Here is an 18027-nt window from a genome sequence, read left to right as displayed (position 1 = left end):
TACCAAGAGAAAAGACAAGAGGAAAGGCCTAATTTAATTTAGATTGGGGATGAGGTTGGGAATGTCATGAAAGATTCCCTCAGTAATATTTACCATATTTGCCATGTATACTGCACACCCATGGTTTTGGCCTAAACTTTCAGGAAAAATATGTCAATTTTTAATTCAACTTTTTATTTATCTATGTTTAGAAACAAAACTGATTATCGTATTCCAGGGTATTATTTTGCACATGGAGATCATTATTTGTTTCTAGAGTTAGACTTTTAATGCATAAGCATAAAATGAAAGTATTACCTGCCTCTTATAAATACCAAGAATTAACAAACATTTTTGAAACAAAATTTGTACTAAAAAATGATGCTGAAAGAAGAGTATAGATATCATTGGGTTAATTTATTTCAAAAGGAGGATGGGAAAGGTATTCAAGTGTCCCCAAAGAATACCTCCAAATTTTGAGAGATAAATTTTGGATACAATTGGGATATGTTTTGTAGGTCCCAATTAAAAAAGAGGAAAAAGTCATAAGTATTCTAACATTTTAGAGGCATGTCGAAAAATCTCAATAATAATTATAAACTCTTATATTAGAAAAAGTATTTTTATATATTAGAATTACATTCAAGCAGACAAAAATAATAATATTCATAATACAAACTGAAGAAAATTTCTGTCATGATTAGACATAGGAAAAAGTATATATGAGAAAAATATTAATAGTAATTACTTATAATTGAGATCTGAATTCTACAAGAAAAAGGAAAAAGAGTCTATAAAATCAAGTTAGGAGAAGGAAAAAAAAATTTAATTGGCTTCTCCAGAGCAGTAGGAGGAAACAAGGTTTTTGTATTCAGGAATACAATCATAATAACATTCACATAAAATCATCTTCTCATGTTTAATCCTGTAAGAGTTAGGGGAAAAAATCCTCAGAATTAGCTTTAGAAACCATTACATCAAGTATAATAAATATGTGTAATTTAATATTCCATGCATCACACCAAAAAAGAAAAAGAAAAACAAAACACCTTCACAAATCTAACATTTATGATCTGTAGACAGAAATGACAAAATCTAAACTCTCCTAATTTTATTACTAACCTGCCTAATTTTCATTTTCTTTGCTATGAACTATCTGCACCATCAGTTTTTCTCTTGCTCAAATTTTAAAATGCTACACAAAGAATATAAACAAAAAAGCATATACACACACAAATAAAACAGAGTATCCCCTAACAAAAAAATACCAGCTTTGAATCTTATCTATAATGATTATTGCCCCAATGATGTGCTTAAAATATATTGTTTTACCTATGTGAGAATCTTACAAAATGATCAATAAAACTGGTTAGAATACTGAATGAATATAGATTTTCAAAATAATTTAAATGCATCTAGGAAGTAAAAGACTGTTGCTGAAAAATAAAAACATCATGGATGGCATCAATAAAACTGAAAAGCTAACACTATTGGATTGGAGAAGTAGCCTGTCTCTAAGTATTGCACATTTTGAGATATGAATTTCCAAAGTTCACGTAAGTCCAGATTATTTTTAAGGTCTAAAAAAGGATAAAGTTAAATAATTCTAAGTTAGAGAGTAACTTTAAAATAATTGCCCATTGTTATAAATTGATAAAAACTGTTCTGGTTAAATTAAATTTCCACAATAATGTTTTAAAAATTAAAGAAAAAATGTCAGCAAAAGAGCCCTAGCTGGCGTAGCTCAGTGGATTGAGCGCAGGCTGCGAACCAAAGCATCGCAGGTTTGATTCCTGGTCAGGGCACATGCCTGAGTTGCAGGCCACAACCCCCAGCAACCGCACACTGATGTTTCTCTCTCTCTCTTTCTCCCTCCCTTCCCTCTCTAAAATAAATAAATAAGTAAATAAATAAATAAATCTTTAAAAAATCATTTATAAAAAAAATGTCAACAATGGAAAACCAGGAATTTCTGAATGCTAAATATTCAAACTAAAAGGAGTCTGCTGCAGAATAATTTTAAAGGAAGAAAATAAAAATAAAATACATCATGTTTAAAAAGCAAATGTTATCATTTACTTACACTGTATATCTAATATGAAAGAATATCGGATGTCCTTTTCCAAGGCTGGATGTTTTACAACACAAGTAATTCGCCTTCCTCTAGCGAATCTAGTTGGAAATAGCTTGTATTGGCTGACGATTGTGGCCGTTTCATTTGGAAAGGAAGTTGTAGTGGATTCCATTTCACCAAGATCACCTTCCCAGTTAATATGTGCAACTGGTTTTCCAGTGGCTGCAATACAAATGGCTGCTACTGTTTCATTTCCTCCATCAATTAAAGAATCTGGCCCTTTAATCAGGCTCACAGTGGGTTCAACTGTTCAAATTTAAAACAAAAGTTATATTTTAATTAAGAATATATTTATATCCTTTCAAGCCACATCTACATACATTTCAGAAATTTAGGAGTAACTGCATATAAAATCTACACACACACTTTTAGATAATGCCAACATCAAAGGGATTCTTGGAACAAGAGAAGATCATGAGCCAGGACAAATAAGAAGTTGAGATTTATATAACCATTACAAAGATGGCTCTCCTGGTAGAGATACACTTTTGTTTATAAAGACAGATAAGTCCTTCTCATAATTAGCACATACAAAAAGTCCTGTGAAATCAATCATAATTTCCATTATGAAATTAAAGATATTTTTACTTTAAATAGTAATTTTAATATTTAATGCTTCATTTTCACAGCAAAAATGTTAAGAGAAAATATATTTTAAAGTAAGTTACAAGTATAGAATCAACACTGTTGATATGGAACATCACTAATACTTGTTGGAAAGTACATGCCACTTATTTTGTTATGGTATCAGAAAGCTCCACATAAGGGAAACATAACCTTAATGTTAAATACTTCCTATCTAAGGTTTTTAATTATTTTTTGTATCTCCCCTAAAAACTTTTATCTGATAAACATTCCTACCCAGCTGATCCCTAATTTTCTCCAACTTTAAAATAAGGTTTGATTCCACAGTTTCTAACCAGTTGTCTGATATTTTTTGCCTAAATTTCTTCAAACTTAATAAACCAAATGCTGAACTATCATCTCATGCTACGAATCCCTAACACCTTTTTCAGAGACATGCCCCTTTAAATTAATGGTAATATAACTGATTCAAACACCAAGGTTCAAGACCTATTCTTGTTCAAACCTCCCTTGTTTCTTATATCCCATTGGTTATAAAGATATGCTAGTTATTCCTTTATAATAGCTCTCTTCTTCACCCAAGCAACAGAAATTAGTGAATTAATTTCAAACCTTCGTGGCCTCATGGCTTAGGCATTATTTCAGGACTTCTTCATTTTAATTCATCAAAAACACCAGACTGATCATCCTGAATGACAACTTTTATCACATTACTACCTAAATCAGGTCTGAGTTACATCCCCCTAAGCAAGGTGAGAAGGTTGTCAAAATGGTATTTCTCAAACTTTATTGTGCACATAAATCACTTGGGGATCCTGATAAAATGTAGATTTATCACATAGTAAGTCTGAGAGATGTCTGAAATTCTGTATTTCTAACAAGTTCTGAAGTGATATTACTAATTCTGCTAGTTCATGAACCACACTTTAAAATAGCAAGAACCTGAGAGGAGAAGAGAGATGAGAAGCACAACATTGTACACCTTCACATCTCTAGTAACATAAATCTCAAATTCCTCATCCTAACATTCAAGTTATTTATTGTGGTCATACTCTACCTTTCTAGCCTTTATTTTTCATACTTTTTGAAAATCCTTTGAATAATCAACAAATTATTCAGTGGTTCACTATGAGGGTTCTCAGCAGTGAGTGATCTCTTCCCAACCCTCCACCCAGAGGACACTTGGCAATGTATAGAGACATTCTAAGTTGTCACAACTGAGGGACTGCTACTAACATCTAGTGGGTAGAGGCTATGGATACTGCTATTCACTGTAAAAATTGAACAGGATAGTTCACCACAACAAATTCCAGCCCCAAATTTCAAAAGTGCTAACTTGGAAGAAATTCTGCCCTGATGTAATTGTTTTCTGCCTTTGTTGCTCACTTACTCCTCTTAAATTTCTTCCCTGTTTGCCTGCCCCAAACCTACCCACCATTTGAGAACTGGCAACTAATTTTTTTCCTACAAAACATTTCTAAACTACCTAGTTCCCCAGCCCATTGCTATAACCTACTTAAATAACATTAATGTATGAGACTGCTATAAACCAGGAACTCGTAATAGGCTTTAAGGGATATAATGTTAAATGATAAAATACAGAGTTGCAGTCTACCACATTTACAGTGAAAAACAAAAACAAAACAAACAATATTGAATAAAACAGTATGGTAACCACTACAATAAAGACATGATCAGGATACAATGGCAAAAAAGAAAAAAAATCATCAAATTGTGGAGGGAGTAGATCTTTCAAGAATAGCTTCCCGAAGGCTGTGGTTTGATGAGTAGTAGTTAAATAGAAGAATATAGGAAGAGAGAGGTAAGAGAAAACCAAAGGCAATCCAGGCAAAAGGACAAACACATGTAAAAACATAGACAGGTGTTAACAGAACAACAAATAGTTTATTATGATTATAAAATTTGGGTTCTGGAAGAGGTGTAGCACGAAATGAGAAGTTAAAAGAAGTAGGCATGGGTAAAATCATGAGTATCCTATTACCGTAAACAGTCTTGAATATAAAACCACTGGGTACCGTATTAATTTAGGAGACATTCCTAAAATTTAAAGCAAAAACATTTATTCCCACAAATTCTCTCTTCCATGTACAAACTATTTATCTAGTTTCTTCTTGCCACTAAACTTTTTATGACCTTTTTTTATCTTGATGTCCTACAGTTGATTTTTTTTCAGGTATTTATGCCTTGCCTGCTAATCAAAACATTTCTTAAAAGCATCAATTTCATAAATGTAAGTTATATTTTCCCACAGCTCTTAGGACACTGTCTTAAACATATGAAGTCCTCAAATATTTTATTCTTTTAAAGAATTTCTTTATTTTTAGAAAGAAGGGAAGGGAGGGAGAAAGAAAGGGAGAGAAACATCAGTGTGTGGTTGCCTCTCATGCACCCCCTACTGGGGACCTGGCCCACAACCCAGGCATGTGCCCTGACTGGGAATTGAACCAGAGATTCTTTTCTTCACAGTCCAGTGCTCAACCCACTAAGCCACACCAGCCAAGGCTTTAATTTTATTTTTATATATTATCCCAACATGAAAAATACATATAACAAATTTGTACAAAATTGCTTTCCTGAATTCAAGAGACACTAAAATTATAGTATTAAATATTAGGGGCTGTGTACTTACTTGGTCTCTAAATGCAGACACTGAGACCAAGTATGTGTAAAACGCTTATCAGGGAGTAACACCTGGGTGAAGAGTGAAGAAAAAAGGATTGAGTAGGGAGCTATCAACAGACCTGACAATATTCCTGACAGGTTAAGTTGACAGACTTCTCCCATTAAAGGAACAAAGACTTCTCCCATTAAAGGAGTCCCACTTTGGGTTGAAATGTCTAAGGTGCTATTACTCCTTAACCCTTGTTCTATTATTTAAATGTACTCACAAGCATTTCGAAATTTGTTTATTTTTCACTGCAAGTGCCTCTATTAATGCTAATATATTAGCTCATTCTAAATTCCACCATGAACTTTAACAGTTATCAGACAGAAAAAAAGTAAAAGATCTTTCATTAGGAACAACAGACCGAGATTCAAATATAAAAGTCCACAATAGCATAAATAAAATCTGATTCAAAAAACAAATGTGACATGCCAATGACTCAAAGAAGAAAGTCATTTTAAAACTGGAAAAGCTATTTAAAGGTGTTAACTTAATTAAAAGTTGAAAATTTGAGGGAAATAATGAAAATAAATATGGCAAAGAAACTCAGTACTTAGTATAAATAAAAAAACACCTTTTGTGAAAAAAAGTAAAATAGCTAAGACCCACACACCATTATATAAGTAGGTAGGTAGACACAGACAAGATTTTGCTTAAATTAAGAGCCTAAAATCATAGGACTTTAAAACAGAACTTAATGTATTTGAATTCTTTTATTTTAAACTGGAATTTATATATAATTTCAATCGTTTTAAATTCTTGAAAGGATCTTTACTATAATCATCACAACTATTACCAAAATACATAATTCAAGCATACCTACCTAATACAGTTACAGTTGTGGAGGACTGAGCATTTCCAAGTGGGAATGTAACAGCTTTGCATATGTATTTTCCAGAATCAGAAAATCCTATGTTATGTAGAGTAATTGTTGCATCATTAAGAGAATAGTTTTTAAATAATACTCTTCCCTGATATTCTCCTTGAACAGAGAATCCATACTGAGGATGATGAACTGCAATAGTCTGTGAACTTTTGCCATGTATCTTTTCCCATGAAATTTGTGTTATGGTTTCATTTACTTCAATTAAACACTTCAATGAAACATTCTTGCCCCATACTGCTGTAACATGTGGCTCCACAACAATTGGTCCAGCTAAGGCACCTATAGAGAAAAAAAAAAGTATAGTTCTTAAAATAGAAAAATATTATGCTAAAATAATCAATCTCTCTCCCCTTTTGCTTCTCTCCCTCCTTTCTTCCTCTCCTACAGGTACACACTTATACAATCACATTCATAACTGAGTAACAGTACTAGATGCTCCAGAGGCTGAATGTGTAAGACCCAAAGAGTGACTCTCAAATAAAGCAAATACCCATCAATGTGTTATAGTGGAAAAGAGAACTAGATACAGCCAAGACTAAGCTTGGAAGCAGATGCTTCCCCAGTCAGGTCTTCAGATGAGATCCCAGCCCTAGATGATACCTTTACTACATTCTCATGAGTCTCTGAAGCAAAGAATGCAACTGAACCAGGTTTGCATTCCTGAGCCAAAGAAACCAAGGGGGTTATAAATTTATGTTCTTCTGCCATGGCTGGCATAGCTCAGTGGATTGAGCACAGGCTGCGAACCAAAGTGTCGCAGGTTCGATTCCCAGTTAGGGTACATGCCTGGGTTGCAGGCCATGACCCCCAGCAACCGCACATTGACGTTTCTCCCCCTCTCTCTTTCTCCCTCCCTTCCCTCTCTAAAAATAAATAAAATCTTTTAAAAAATAAATTTATGTTCTTCTAAAGCTAGTAAGTTTTAAAGTAACTTTTTACTCAGTAATAGATAACCAATATATACAGGACCTATCAAACCAAATACAATACTAAAGTATCTTTGAAGATTCCTTTAATCAAAAATGTCTATTTAAAAAAATTTAAAATACACAAATTCCCAGAAATCATTAATTTAAAAACAAACAAAAATGTTACATCAATTTTTTCCATCCCACAAATAAAGAAAAAAAAATGCCACAAGCAAAAGTTAAAATAAAATGACATCAAAGTTCCCCTATCATGTTAATTGTGTTCCAGAGGCAATGGATCGAACCTAAATAAGACAGATATTATTCATGAATACTAAAGTCAAGCAAGATACCGCTCACTGACAACTATATAAAAACATAAAACATATCCTTGGAGAGTTTATAACCCACACATGTATCCTAACAAAATAAATTCTTAAACTATGAATTAAATCAATATAAGCACTCAAAATGGAAAGTATAATTAAAAACACCTTTAAAATTAGAATTATAGCTAAATAATATTTTAATTAAACACAAAATAAAAAAACATTAGGGTATCACTTAAAAGATAATCAAGAAAAATGTAAAATAGCTCTGGCTGGATGGCTAAGTTGGTTGGAGAATCATCCTATATAACAGAAAAGAAAGGTCGCAGGCCTGATTCCTGGCCAGGGCACATACCTAGGTTTTAAGTTTGCAGATCAGTGTGCATATGGGAAGAAACCGATTGATGTTTCTCTCTCACATCAATTTTCTCTTTCTTTTTCTCCCTTCCTCTTTCTCTAAAATCAATGAATATGTTCCCAGTTGAGGATTAAAAATAATTATGCTTAAATATGTTCAAACAGTTCTAAACAAAGACTTTACACAATTATTATTTCCATGAACCCTTTTGATAAATATGAGTGAATAACTGCATAAAAAAATCACTGCATAAATAAGAGGATGGACTTCAGATAGATAGATAAGAGGGCAAGCTTTAAGCCCTGGCTGGTGTGGCTCAGTGGACTGAGCGCCTGCCTGTGAACCAAAGGGTTGCTGGTTCAATTCCCAGCCAGGGCACATGCCTGGGTTCCTGACCAAGCTCCCAGCAGGGGTACACAAGAGGCAACCACACACTGATATTTCTCTCCCTCTGTTTCTCCTTCTGTTCCTCTCTCTAAAAAAATAAATAAAATCTTTTATTTTAAAAAAGGAGCAACCTTTGTTACCCCAAAAATGACTGAGGATACTACAAAACAGGACTAACAACTCTTAATAGGTATGGAAGGTTTTTTTTTTTTTTAAGCACTGCCTCAGAAAAGATTCAAGCCCCCCAAAATGTTACATCATGCTCTTAATTACTAAGCTTTTAAAACTATCCTAAGATATAAAAGAAAAAACATATCAAGTATACTAATGTATTTTAGCAACTTATCATAAGCCTGGTACTAAACCAGAAAATATATAGACAATAAAAAAGCAATTTATAAATACTGACTAAAAGTTTGTATATTATAAAATAATATCCAACTCTATTTAAAGAAAAAGAAACATTGAGTAAGTAGAAAACTCCAAGAATGTAAAAGTATTTTTAGGCTACTTATCAAACTGAACTCATACACAACATTTTGCAACGATGCTTTGAAGACAATAAAATTTAACATTCATTATCTGATTTTCTTTAAAAAAATCAACTGAGAAAAGGATTCCTAATAATAAAATTGATTCTGCTCAAATGACCATCACAATAAAATAGTAAAAAAGAGAGCACAGATATTAAAGAAAAATCAAGAAAATGCAGTTTACTATCATTATCACTGTTCAGCTGACACTGACAATTCCAATGCAAGAAGATAAGAAAAATGAACAGAAAAATAAACATTAGAAAGGAATAATCGTTATTTGAAAAACCTACCACCTGAGAAACTTAAGGTGGCCAAGTAAAGGGTATTAGAACCAAATATGTGGCATGTAAAATGTATACAAAATACAAAATCACTATAATAAGTGATAACGTTTGCAAATGTATTGCAGGAGAAAGATTAATGTTTGCAAAAAATAATATTAAAATATCCACGAATAAAGTTGTAAAGAACCTAAAAACTGAATGATTGACTTGAATAAATAAAAGTTACATCATGTTGCCTTGGTTGGTGTGGCTCAGTTGGTTGGGCATTGCCCATGGGCTGAAGGGTCACAGGTTCAGTCCCAGGGTGGAGCACATACCGAGGTAGCAGATTTGGTCCCTATTTGGGGCACCTAAGAAAGGCAACCAACTGATGTTTCTCTCTCCCATCAATATTTCTCTCCCTCTCTTTCTCCTTTCCTTCTCCTCTAAAATATCTATAGGCATGTCCACATGTAAGGATTAAAAAAAAAGATACATTATGTTCCTGGAAAAAATACCTACTACTATATAAATGTCAAACCTCCCCATTTTAACACACAAATTCAATGCAATTGCACTGAAAACCTTGATTATACTTCTTGAAACTAGGCTAAGAATAATAGCTAAGAAATATTTCAAAAAAGACAAAGGCCCAGATGGAGAGAAGAAAATATTAAATTAAAAAAATAAAAAGCTTACTATTAATACCTTAATACAATTGAAAGTATACAACCAGACTAATATATAGAATGGCGTACGGTATATACATAATAATTACTTTGTAAGAGTGAGGAAATAATAAATTAGACAAGGTAAAAGCACAAGAGCTAAATATTTAAAAACATCCCTTCTACTAAACTACACAAACACAGACACACACACAGCTGAACTGAAGATTTAAAAGTAAAGAATTAGCCACATATGTGTGTACACACTGTGAGAGCTTAAACATACTAATCAGGTGGTAATTATAGAAGAGTCTATACTAACAAACTCTAGAAGAGTCGTGTATGAAAAATGTCCTTTATAAGCATTTTATAGGCATCAACAGTTGCAGTTCTTGCTTGTAAAGAAACAGCCATGACCACAACTCCCAGTGATGCAGACTGCCCAACTGCAGGGACTTGGCTAGCACTGACCAGCTCCACAATGCTGACATTAAAGATCTATATTGGGATTAGCAAGGACACTGCCTTCATATCCACAGCCTCTCCCCCTGATCTCTTTGTTCTTCTTGTCCCTCTTCCTCCTTGTAAAAACCCCCACCTGCACTAAGATGTTGAGATAGGTATTGAGACAAGAGTTCCTCATCTTCCAGGTTGCAAGCAGCTGAATAAAACCACTTTCCTTTACAGTAAGGGCTGTCCAACCTGTGCCCCATGGGCCACATGCAGCTCAGGATGGCTGTGAATGCAGCCCAACACAAAACTGTAAATTTATTTAAAACATATGAAACTTTTTTGTGATTATGTGTCACAATGTATTTACTGTGTGGCCCAGAGACACCAGAAAGTTGGATACACCATCAATACCTGACTCTCTAGTATTAGATTTTGAAGTGACAGGCAGCTCAAACTGCATTCAGTTAGTTTCTGGCAATCCAGATGGGACAAGGTGGACTCAGCTAAGGCCCAGAGTACACAGGATGACCCCACGGCAAGGACTATAGAAATTTCCCAGCAGCTGCAGAGAGTTCTTTATCTCGGGGACTCTCCATGCTCTTCCTCTCAAGGTATCAATCACTTTTTAATGCTTTGCTGGTGAAAGGGAACAGCTTATTGCCAGGCTGATGAGCCCCAAATGGGTAAAGTCCTTGGCATTCACAGCCAGGAGCACTCAGCCCATCTTTGAACTGTCTGGGATTACCTAGGAATCAACAGGTGCAGCATGACAGTAGGCACAGCTCAATGACTAAGAAAAATCGCAGTTTACAGGTATGGGATTCAGAATACATGTACAGCGTTCTGGTTTATGGATTTCTGGATTTTGAATATTCTATTTAAAAGCTCTCATCTGTCTGTCCTGGCTGGCATAGCTCAGTGGATTGAGCGTGGGCTGGGAACCAAAGTGTCCCAGGTTCGAGTCCCAGCCAGGGTACATGCCTGGGTTGCAGGCCATAACCCCCAGCACCCACACATTGATCTCTCTCTCTCTCTCTAACAATAAATACATAAAATCTTTTCTAAAAATAAAAAAAAAAATAAAAGCTCTCATCTGTCTGTTCTGTTTGGGAGCTCTGTGAGAGCTCTTGTCTGTCTGAAGTGAAACTTTGGCCATAGTTGTTCTTAGCTTGCTTTCTTATCTTTTAAGGAGTTGTTTGTTCACACAGGGAATCAATCCTCTGTCTTTGTCATCTGGGCATTGTGTCACTTAAAACTTGTGAAGGTCATCTGCACTAATGTACTAGTCCCTCTTTTTAGATTAATTTAGTTGGAGAGTACTCATTTGTTGGAGGCTTTATCTTTGATTTAGATGTTGTTTTGTTTCTGTTTTGCAATGGTGGCTCAGTCTCAATCCCAGTAGAGAATCCATAATGTTGTATCTTAGCTGACTGGTCAACTTACAACTGTAAGTCAGTGACTAATTAGAATTGTTTTGCCAAAGCTCTGGTAAATGGGATAAAGTCTCTTATGCACAAATTTTCCACGTTGTTACATCATAAGAAATATATTCACAAATTATTTCAATTGATGGTTCAAAGAGGGAGAAAAGATCTCATTCCCCTCCTAGACTAAAAACTCAGAAAGAAGAAAAATGAGGAGCTAAGTCTTTTAGGTACTCTAGATCCTCCTCCTGGAGGGGCAAGAGGTGTGGTGGTCCCAGAAAAAATGGGGAAATTAATGTCAGCACCAAGTCCGGTGGAAATAAGAGTGATGCCCCACCTCAGTGTGAAGGGGCATTTTTAAAATCAAGCAGCTAAAGTCAGCCAAGCCTGATATCTCCTCAGCCTCTCCTCTAGCTTCCTTAAAATTATAAACAACAAAATGAAGATCCTATCTTCTCTACGATTATTAATAATATTATTTATGTGTCTGGTAAAAAAAAGTAAATAAGAACTATCACACATGTTTTTATTTCAGGATCATGTGGTCTGGAAAAATATTTTATATTAAAGCTGGTATAAGTTTAATTGATATCTTTTAAAATCATTAACATAAAATATGTTTGTTTTGCCTGGGTTTGCAGGAATAAGTTCATGTTATCTGTGTTATGGAATTGGTTAAGAAAATTACTTGAGTAATAACTGACTTTGAAATCTCAAAAAAATTGTTAAGAACTAATAAATACATGTAACTAAAATGGAAAGATTTTGATAAGGCTTTTCAATAATAAATATAAATATATCTAAACATCATTTTCCAAAGTCTTTGGTACCATGGGACTTTGATGTTTTGCTGTGTTAAATATTGAAAATTGTGAAATATCTACATATTTTGAAATAACAGGATACTAAAATATTAATTGATCTGAGTGTGCCTACTTTGGCTTCTTATTGCAGAGAAGCTAGAAAATAAATTTGGATCTGTTAATGAATGTATCATAAGATACATTCATTTTATTTAAAGACTCTTAAAAATATGAATGTGCTTGCATTTGAAGAAAAAAATCTATTTCTAAAAGTTATAAAATGTATTCATAAAAATATCAAATCTGTCCTGGCTAGCATAGTTCAGTGGATTGAGCGCAGGCTGCGAACCCAAGTGTCGCAGGTTTGATTCCCAGCCAGGGTACATGCCTGGGTTGCAGGCCATAACCCCCAGCAACCACACATTGATGTTTCTCTCTCTCTGTCTCCCTCCCTTCCCTCTCTATAAATAAATAAATAAATAAATAAAATCTAAAAAGTATGAATTACTTTCTTGTAGTTGTCACTAAAATCAAGGTTTCTAAGAATTAAGAATTCTGTAAGTTGCAAAGAATTTGTATGGTTTAGAAGATATAAAATATGAAGACACTCAAAGAAAAAAGTAATTTGTTCTAAAGTTGGTTATTTCTGAGAGAAGAAAAGAACAAACTCAAAAGGGACTGTGTAAATCACAAAAAGATTATGTAAGTCATAAGTATTTATGTATATTGAAGAGAGTTTGTGCCCACTGTAGAGGTCTATGAAGAGAGGTCTTAAGAGGAAATTATATAGTTAATCTGAATATTAAATTTAACTACATAATTGAATCTAAATGTCAAAAGTAAGCAAATACAGAATTTGTTTGGTTCTTTTTCAAGTCTGTTAAAAGGGAAAAAGTTTTACTTGTATCTGCCTAGAAAGCAAAGATTCTATTTTTTTAATAGCTGTGTTATATTGTGTTAATCAGGTACTTGATTATTTAAAAACCCATATTTTATCCTTATAAAAGAAATTGCTTTATAATAAATAATGCTTGATTATAAAATAATCATTAAAATAATTAAATTTTATTAATAGCTAATTATAAAATAATAAAATATTTAAATTATTAATCATAATTTACTTATTAATTAAATAATTTCTTTTGTAAGAACTAAAGATTCGCCTGTATTTATGTTTGATACCTTTACTGTCAACATGGATAAATAATTTAATATTGTTCCAAATTGATATATAACCTTTTAATTATATGGGCTTGTGTGACGAATTTCCCAGGGTTTAAATTTTAAGAGACTTTCTTGACCTAAAATTGGCTTTGGGTCATTCCAATAGGCCCCTGGAATGCTGTGGGGCCTTGAACTTCTCCTTATAAACTTCTCCTTATGAAATTTTAAACAAATTCAGCCTATTTGATATGCTTAAAGTACATGGGAAGCTTTGTCAAGTAAGTAGTAACTATGTTCTATTTGTATACACATTTTTATTATAAAATGGATGTCCCATAGTCAGTTATTTTTCACATTGATGCATTTATAAATGTTACATCTTCAGAAAGATCCATAAAAAAGGACTCTGAATTACTCTAAATTACATATTTCTGTGAATAAATGTTCAGATCACATTTTTGAACTGGATGAAAATCACTGGAACTCTATGGAATAACAGGATTTATGAAAACACTCACAAATAATCAGCATAAACAAAAACTGATTATGAGACAGAATGAACTAAGGATGATTGCACTTTTAATTTATCAAAAAAATTGGACAACAGTGTGGGAATTGACTGTGGGAATGGAGGGGTGGGATAGGGAGAAGGGAAAGGGGGAAAAATTGGGACAACTATAACAGAATAACAATAAAAATGATTTTAAAGACAAAGAGGTACTATAAAAATATTGCTAATTTTTAATCTTTTTCTTTTTCAGACATAAGTAAACTTGTTTATTTCCTTAAAGCAATTTTGTAAATTATACTTGAGGCATTTGTCTTTTTCTCCCTACCTGATCACTCTGGAATTTTGAAACTTTTAATGGGTGAGAAGTATTATTTCCATGGCAATGTGTTTATTTGCATAAATCTAATAGGAATATGATTTCTTCATAATAGGACATATAAAGTCAGTTTCCAGTTGTGGTTTTATTATCCAAGATATTGACTGGGAAGGTCATGTCTGAGAGAGACATTCCCAGACTATGAATGTCAGAAAAAGCTTTAAGGAATGAAGACTGACTCTGAAGCTGATAAAAGCCCCTTACATGGCGTGGTACTCTGCTTGTTCATAAGGTTCATGGCAGTCTTTCCAGGTAAGAAACAAATGGTGCTTTCCTGGGAGATGGCAAGGAAGAACCTCAAGACATTTTGCAGACACCAAGAATTGTAGAACTCATCCAAAGTTACAGGTATTGCAGGCAAAGCCCAAAGGCAACTGGTTGGCTTGGCCTCCTTGCCCCAAGGGACTAATTAAAGCTCAATCTAGAAATTTCTTATAAGATTCCAGCAAAGTACATTTAAGAAAGCCTATATAATCAACTGCTATTCCTGTTGTGTTTGTGCAAATAATGAGGCCAAACTGACAGTTTACTTAATGTAGTTAATGAACTGGTCTTGATTTAGCTCTTTGATTAAAATATAGGTGATTTTAGAAGGAGAAATTGTGTTTCAATAGACTCTATAATACACAGTTATGGATATTAAGTTCTAGTTCAGTTCATTGTTTTCCAAGTTTATGTTTCACTTATGCACAGACAAGATCAGGGCAAGGACAACAGTCCAGGTGCAGGTCACCAAGGTGGAAAGCCTCAGGAGCCTAGCAACAGGAACAAAGAAGAGAACTGAATAAAAAGAAGCACATAGGCAGATGGTAAAGTGGAATGGTGATTCAGACGATAAATGAGGGGGCCCAAGGACATCTTTAGATACCTCCTAACCAATCATTATTTCCCCAAAGGAACCTCACGTAATATTTACAGTGGGGAACAAAGACTAACTTTTAGTAGACACAGGAGCTATGTATTCTGTATCAAACACCAAATTGACTAAAAACAAACAAAACAAAACAAAACAAAACATCTTAACAGTCTTGGTCATAGCGGTAAAGAGACAATGTAGCAACAAGCCTCCTTCCAACCTTCAGAATGCCAACTCAGGGATCTTAAGTTATTACACAACCTCCTCTACTTCATAGAATGTCCTGCCTCTCTCCTAGGATGGCATTTGTTCTGTAAATTGTCCACTCAAGTAACCTTTTCTCCTGAAAGGCAGCAGCTTCACCAGCAGGTCCCATGAGGACATGTATTCCAATTCCAGGTGCTTTTAACTTGTTCAGAGGGACCCAGAGGAAAATTATTCCTTCCTGAGATCTATAAGCAAGTACGTAAAACCATTTTGGGCAGATGGGACTCCAGGTAAGCAAGCAATGTTCACCTGAATGGCCTGGGATCTTTCTGGGAAAATCTCAGATGATGATGAGTATATTTTTATGTGTATGCTACGACCCTGATAGGGAACAGCTGCACATCAGCATGCACTTTGGAATCTCTACAAGACTTTAATCATCATAGCCAATAAAACTGCACCTCACATACTAATACAAATTTCTGGACTCTCTCACTAAGTTTGTAATAGATAACTGAATTACTTTAAACTACATATGAGCAGAACAAGGAGGAATCAATCCTTGTTATTGCACTTACATTTGACACTTCAGCTCAGAAGGAAATAATCATCACAAATATCAAGCAATAGGCTTCCTGGCTTCAACACACATTGGACCATCACTCTCCTCTCTTTGAGGGAACTGGAGATTGATTTTTGTGTTTATTTTCATGGATACTACAAGAACTCAGGTCTATATTAGGAAGAATTTTAATTTAGGTTTAACTATCCTTTCCTTTATAATGTTTGCCTTTATTGTTTTAAACTTCCTTATGACTTGTTTTTCCCATGTCAGAAAAATTGTATCTTCTCAACAGGCACCACTAAGAAATATGTCTGCTTTTAACTCTCAAGATTTTGCTTTACAACACCCTCAGGTTTTTCATTCCCCCAGGCAATTCAGAGGGCATCAACAGCTCCATAAATATGGAGGAAAAACTGACAGTGGGGAATTATAACAGTGATTGAAATAAACATAATATACTAATCACGTGGTAATTACAGAATAGGATATACTAACAAATTCATAGGAGATTCATGTATGAAAAGTTTCCTTATATGTACTTTATATGCATCAGCAGTTTTGAAACAGGGTACAGGGCATGGTCCCCCACAGCACACAGTTGGAGGAAGGGGAGAAGTGGATGATATGGGTCAAATACTTTTCATAACAAAGGCAAGTAATAGCCATGTCTTTCCTGAAGAAAAGTTGGCTGCCACCAGGGTAACGGCCTACGTGACCTTCAGTATGGACAGTGCTGAATATGAAGTCATGTAGGGAGCCCTGGGTCTGTATTTAAAATTAAGATGGTTAGCCATGAATAGGCCATGAGGGTTGGAAAGGACAGAGTTAGCAGAGAGCCTTGAAGGAGAGCAATGACATAGCAGCCATGTGAAGGGAGGGGTAAGCAAGCAGCTATGTAGCCTGTAGTCAGGATCCTGCCATGCAGTTTGGTGTATTAAGAAAGGAGATACATTTTTGCTCTGATTGTGCCTGCTCTAGCTGACTCAGAAGCCATCAAGGACCCTGCCTGAGAAGATGCTGGCCTGTTGCCTTACATATGTGGACTCTTATCTGGACTCTTGGGACTTGTACGTTTCCTGGGCTTCACCGTGATGCAGTGTAATACGACACATGTATTCTTTGACTGTAACACTGAGGGCTGATGACAACATACCCCAGATCCTAAAGGATAGAGCCACTGAGAGACTTTGCATAGATGGCTTAAGCACAGATAAGGAGATGGAGAACTTCTGGGGCTTTTGGCTTATAGCCTTTTGGGAAGAAGAGAAGTATTGGGTCTCAGGGGAGAAGAGGGTTCCAAACCTAAGTGCTCCCAGAACCCCCAAGGTTGGAATATTACAAATAAAAACCTGTTTCTTCCAATACTAATTACTGGGTCATACACCAAGGTGACATGTGAATGGATCCCTGTCTGCTCAGTTACAGTTTCAGTTCCCACTTGTACAAGAAATAGCTGTGACCATGACTTCCAGTGACGCAAATTGCCCAAATGCAGGAATTTGGCTAGCACTGACCAGCTCCACAATGCTAACATTAAAGATCCATATTAGGACCAGCAAGGACACTGCCTTCACATCCACAGCCTCTCCCCCTGATCTTTGTTCTTCTTGTCCCTCTCCCTCCTTATAAAAAGCCCTGTCTGCACTGAGATGTTGAGATAGGTGTTGAAACAAGAGTTCCCCATCTTCCAGGTTGCAGGCACCTGAATAAAAACACTTTCCTTTATATAACACCTGCTTTTCAAGTATTGGCTTTTCAAGTGGCAGGAAGCAGAACCTGCATTCAGTTACGACAATAACTTATTGTATATTCTGGCAGATAACATTACTTACTCCTAGGGAAAAAAAATTACTGAGGATTAAAGAAAAAACTTTTAGGTTTTACTCTGTGTTCTTTGATGTCAGAATGATTTACAATAATTTTTATAACAAAAAGCAAATTAAAAATAA

At 34.7% G+C, this 18027-nt stretch overlaps 1 protein-coding gene across 5 annotated transcripts in view; it reads right to left on the bottom strand.

The window, feature by feature from the left end:
* Window positions 1–18027, bottom strand: part of NECTIN3 (nectin cell adhesion molecule 3) — a 125757-nt gene that overhangs the window by 82766 nt on the left and 24964 nt on the right. For all 5 annotated transcript variants that reach the window (XM_028504160.2, XM_036018063.1, XM_036018065.1 and 2 more), the window contains exons 2-3: window positions 6208–6549; window positions 2063–2359 (exon numbers count right to left, since the gene is read on the bottom strand). In XM_028504160.2, the coding sequence (XP_028359961.1) occupies window positions 2063–2359; window positions 6208–6549 (639 nt within the window). The remainder of the gene's footprint in view (window positions 1–2062; window positions 2360–6207; window positions 6550–18027) is intronic.

This window comes from Phyllostomus discolor, chromosome 2 (genome assembly GCF_004126475.2).
Source record: "Phyllostomus discolor isolate MPI-MPIP mPhyDis1 chromosome 2, mPhyDis1.pri.v3, whole genome shotgun sequence".
Classification (NCBI taxonomy): Eukaryota; Metazoa; Chordata; class Mammalia; order Chiroptera; family Phyllostomidae; genus Phyllostomus; species Phyllostomus discolor.
This window is presented reverse-complemented; position numbering and strand designations above follow the sequence as displayed.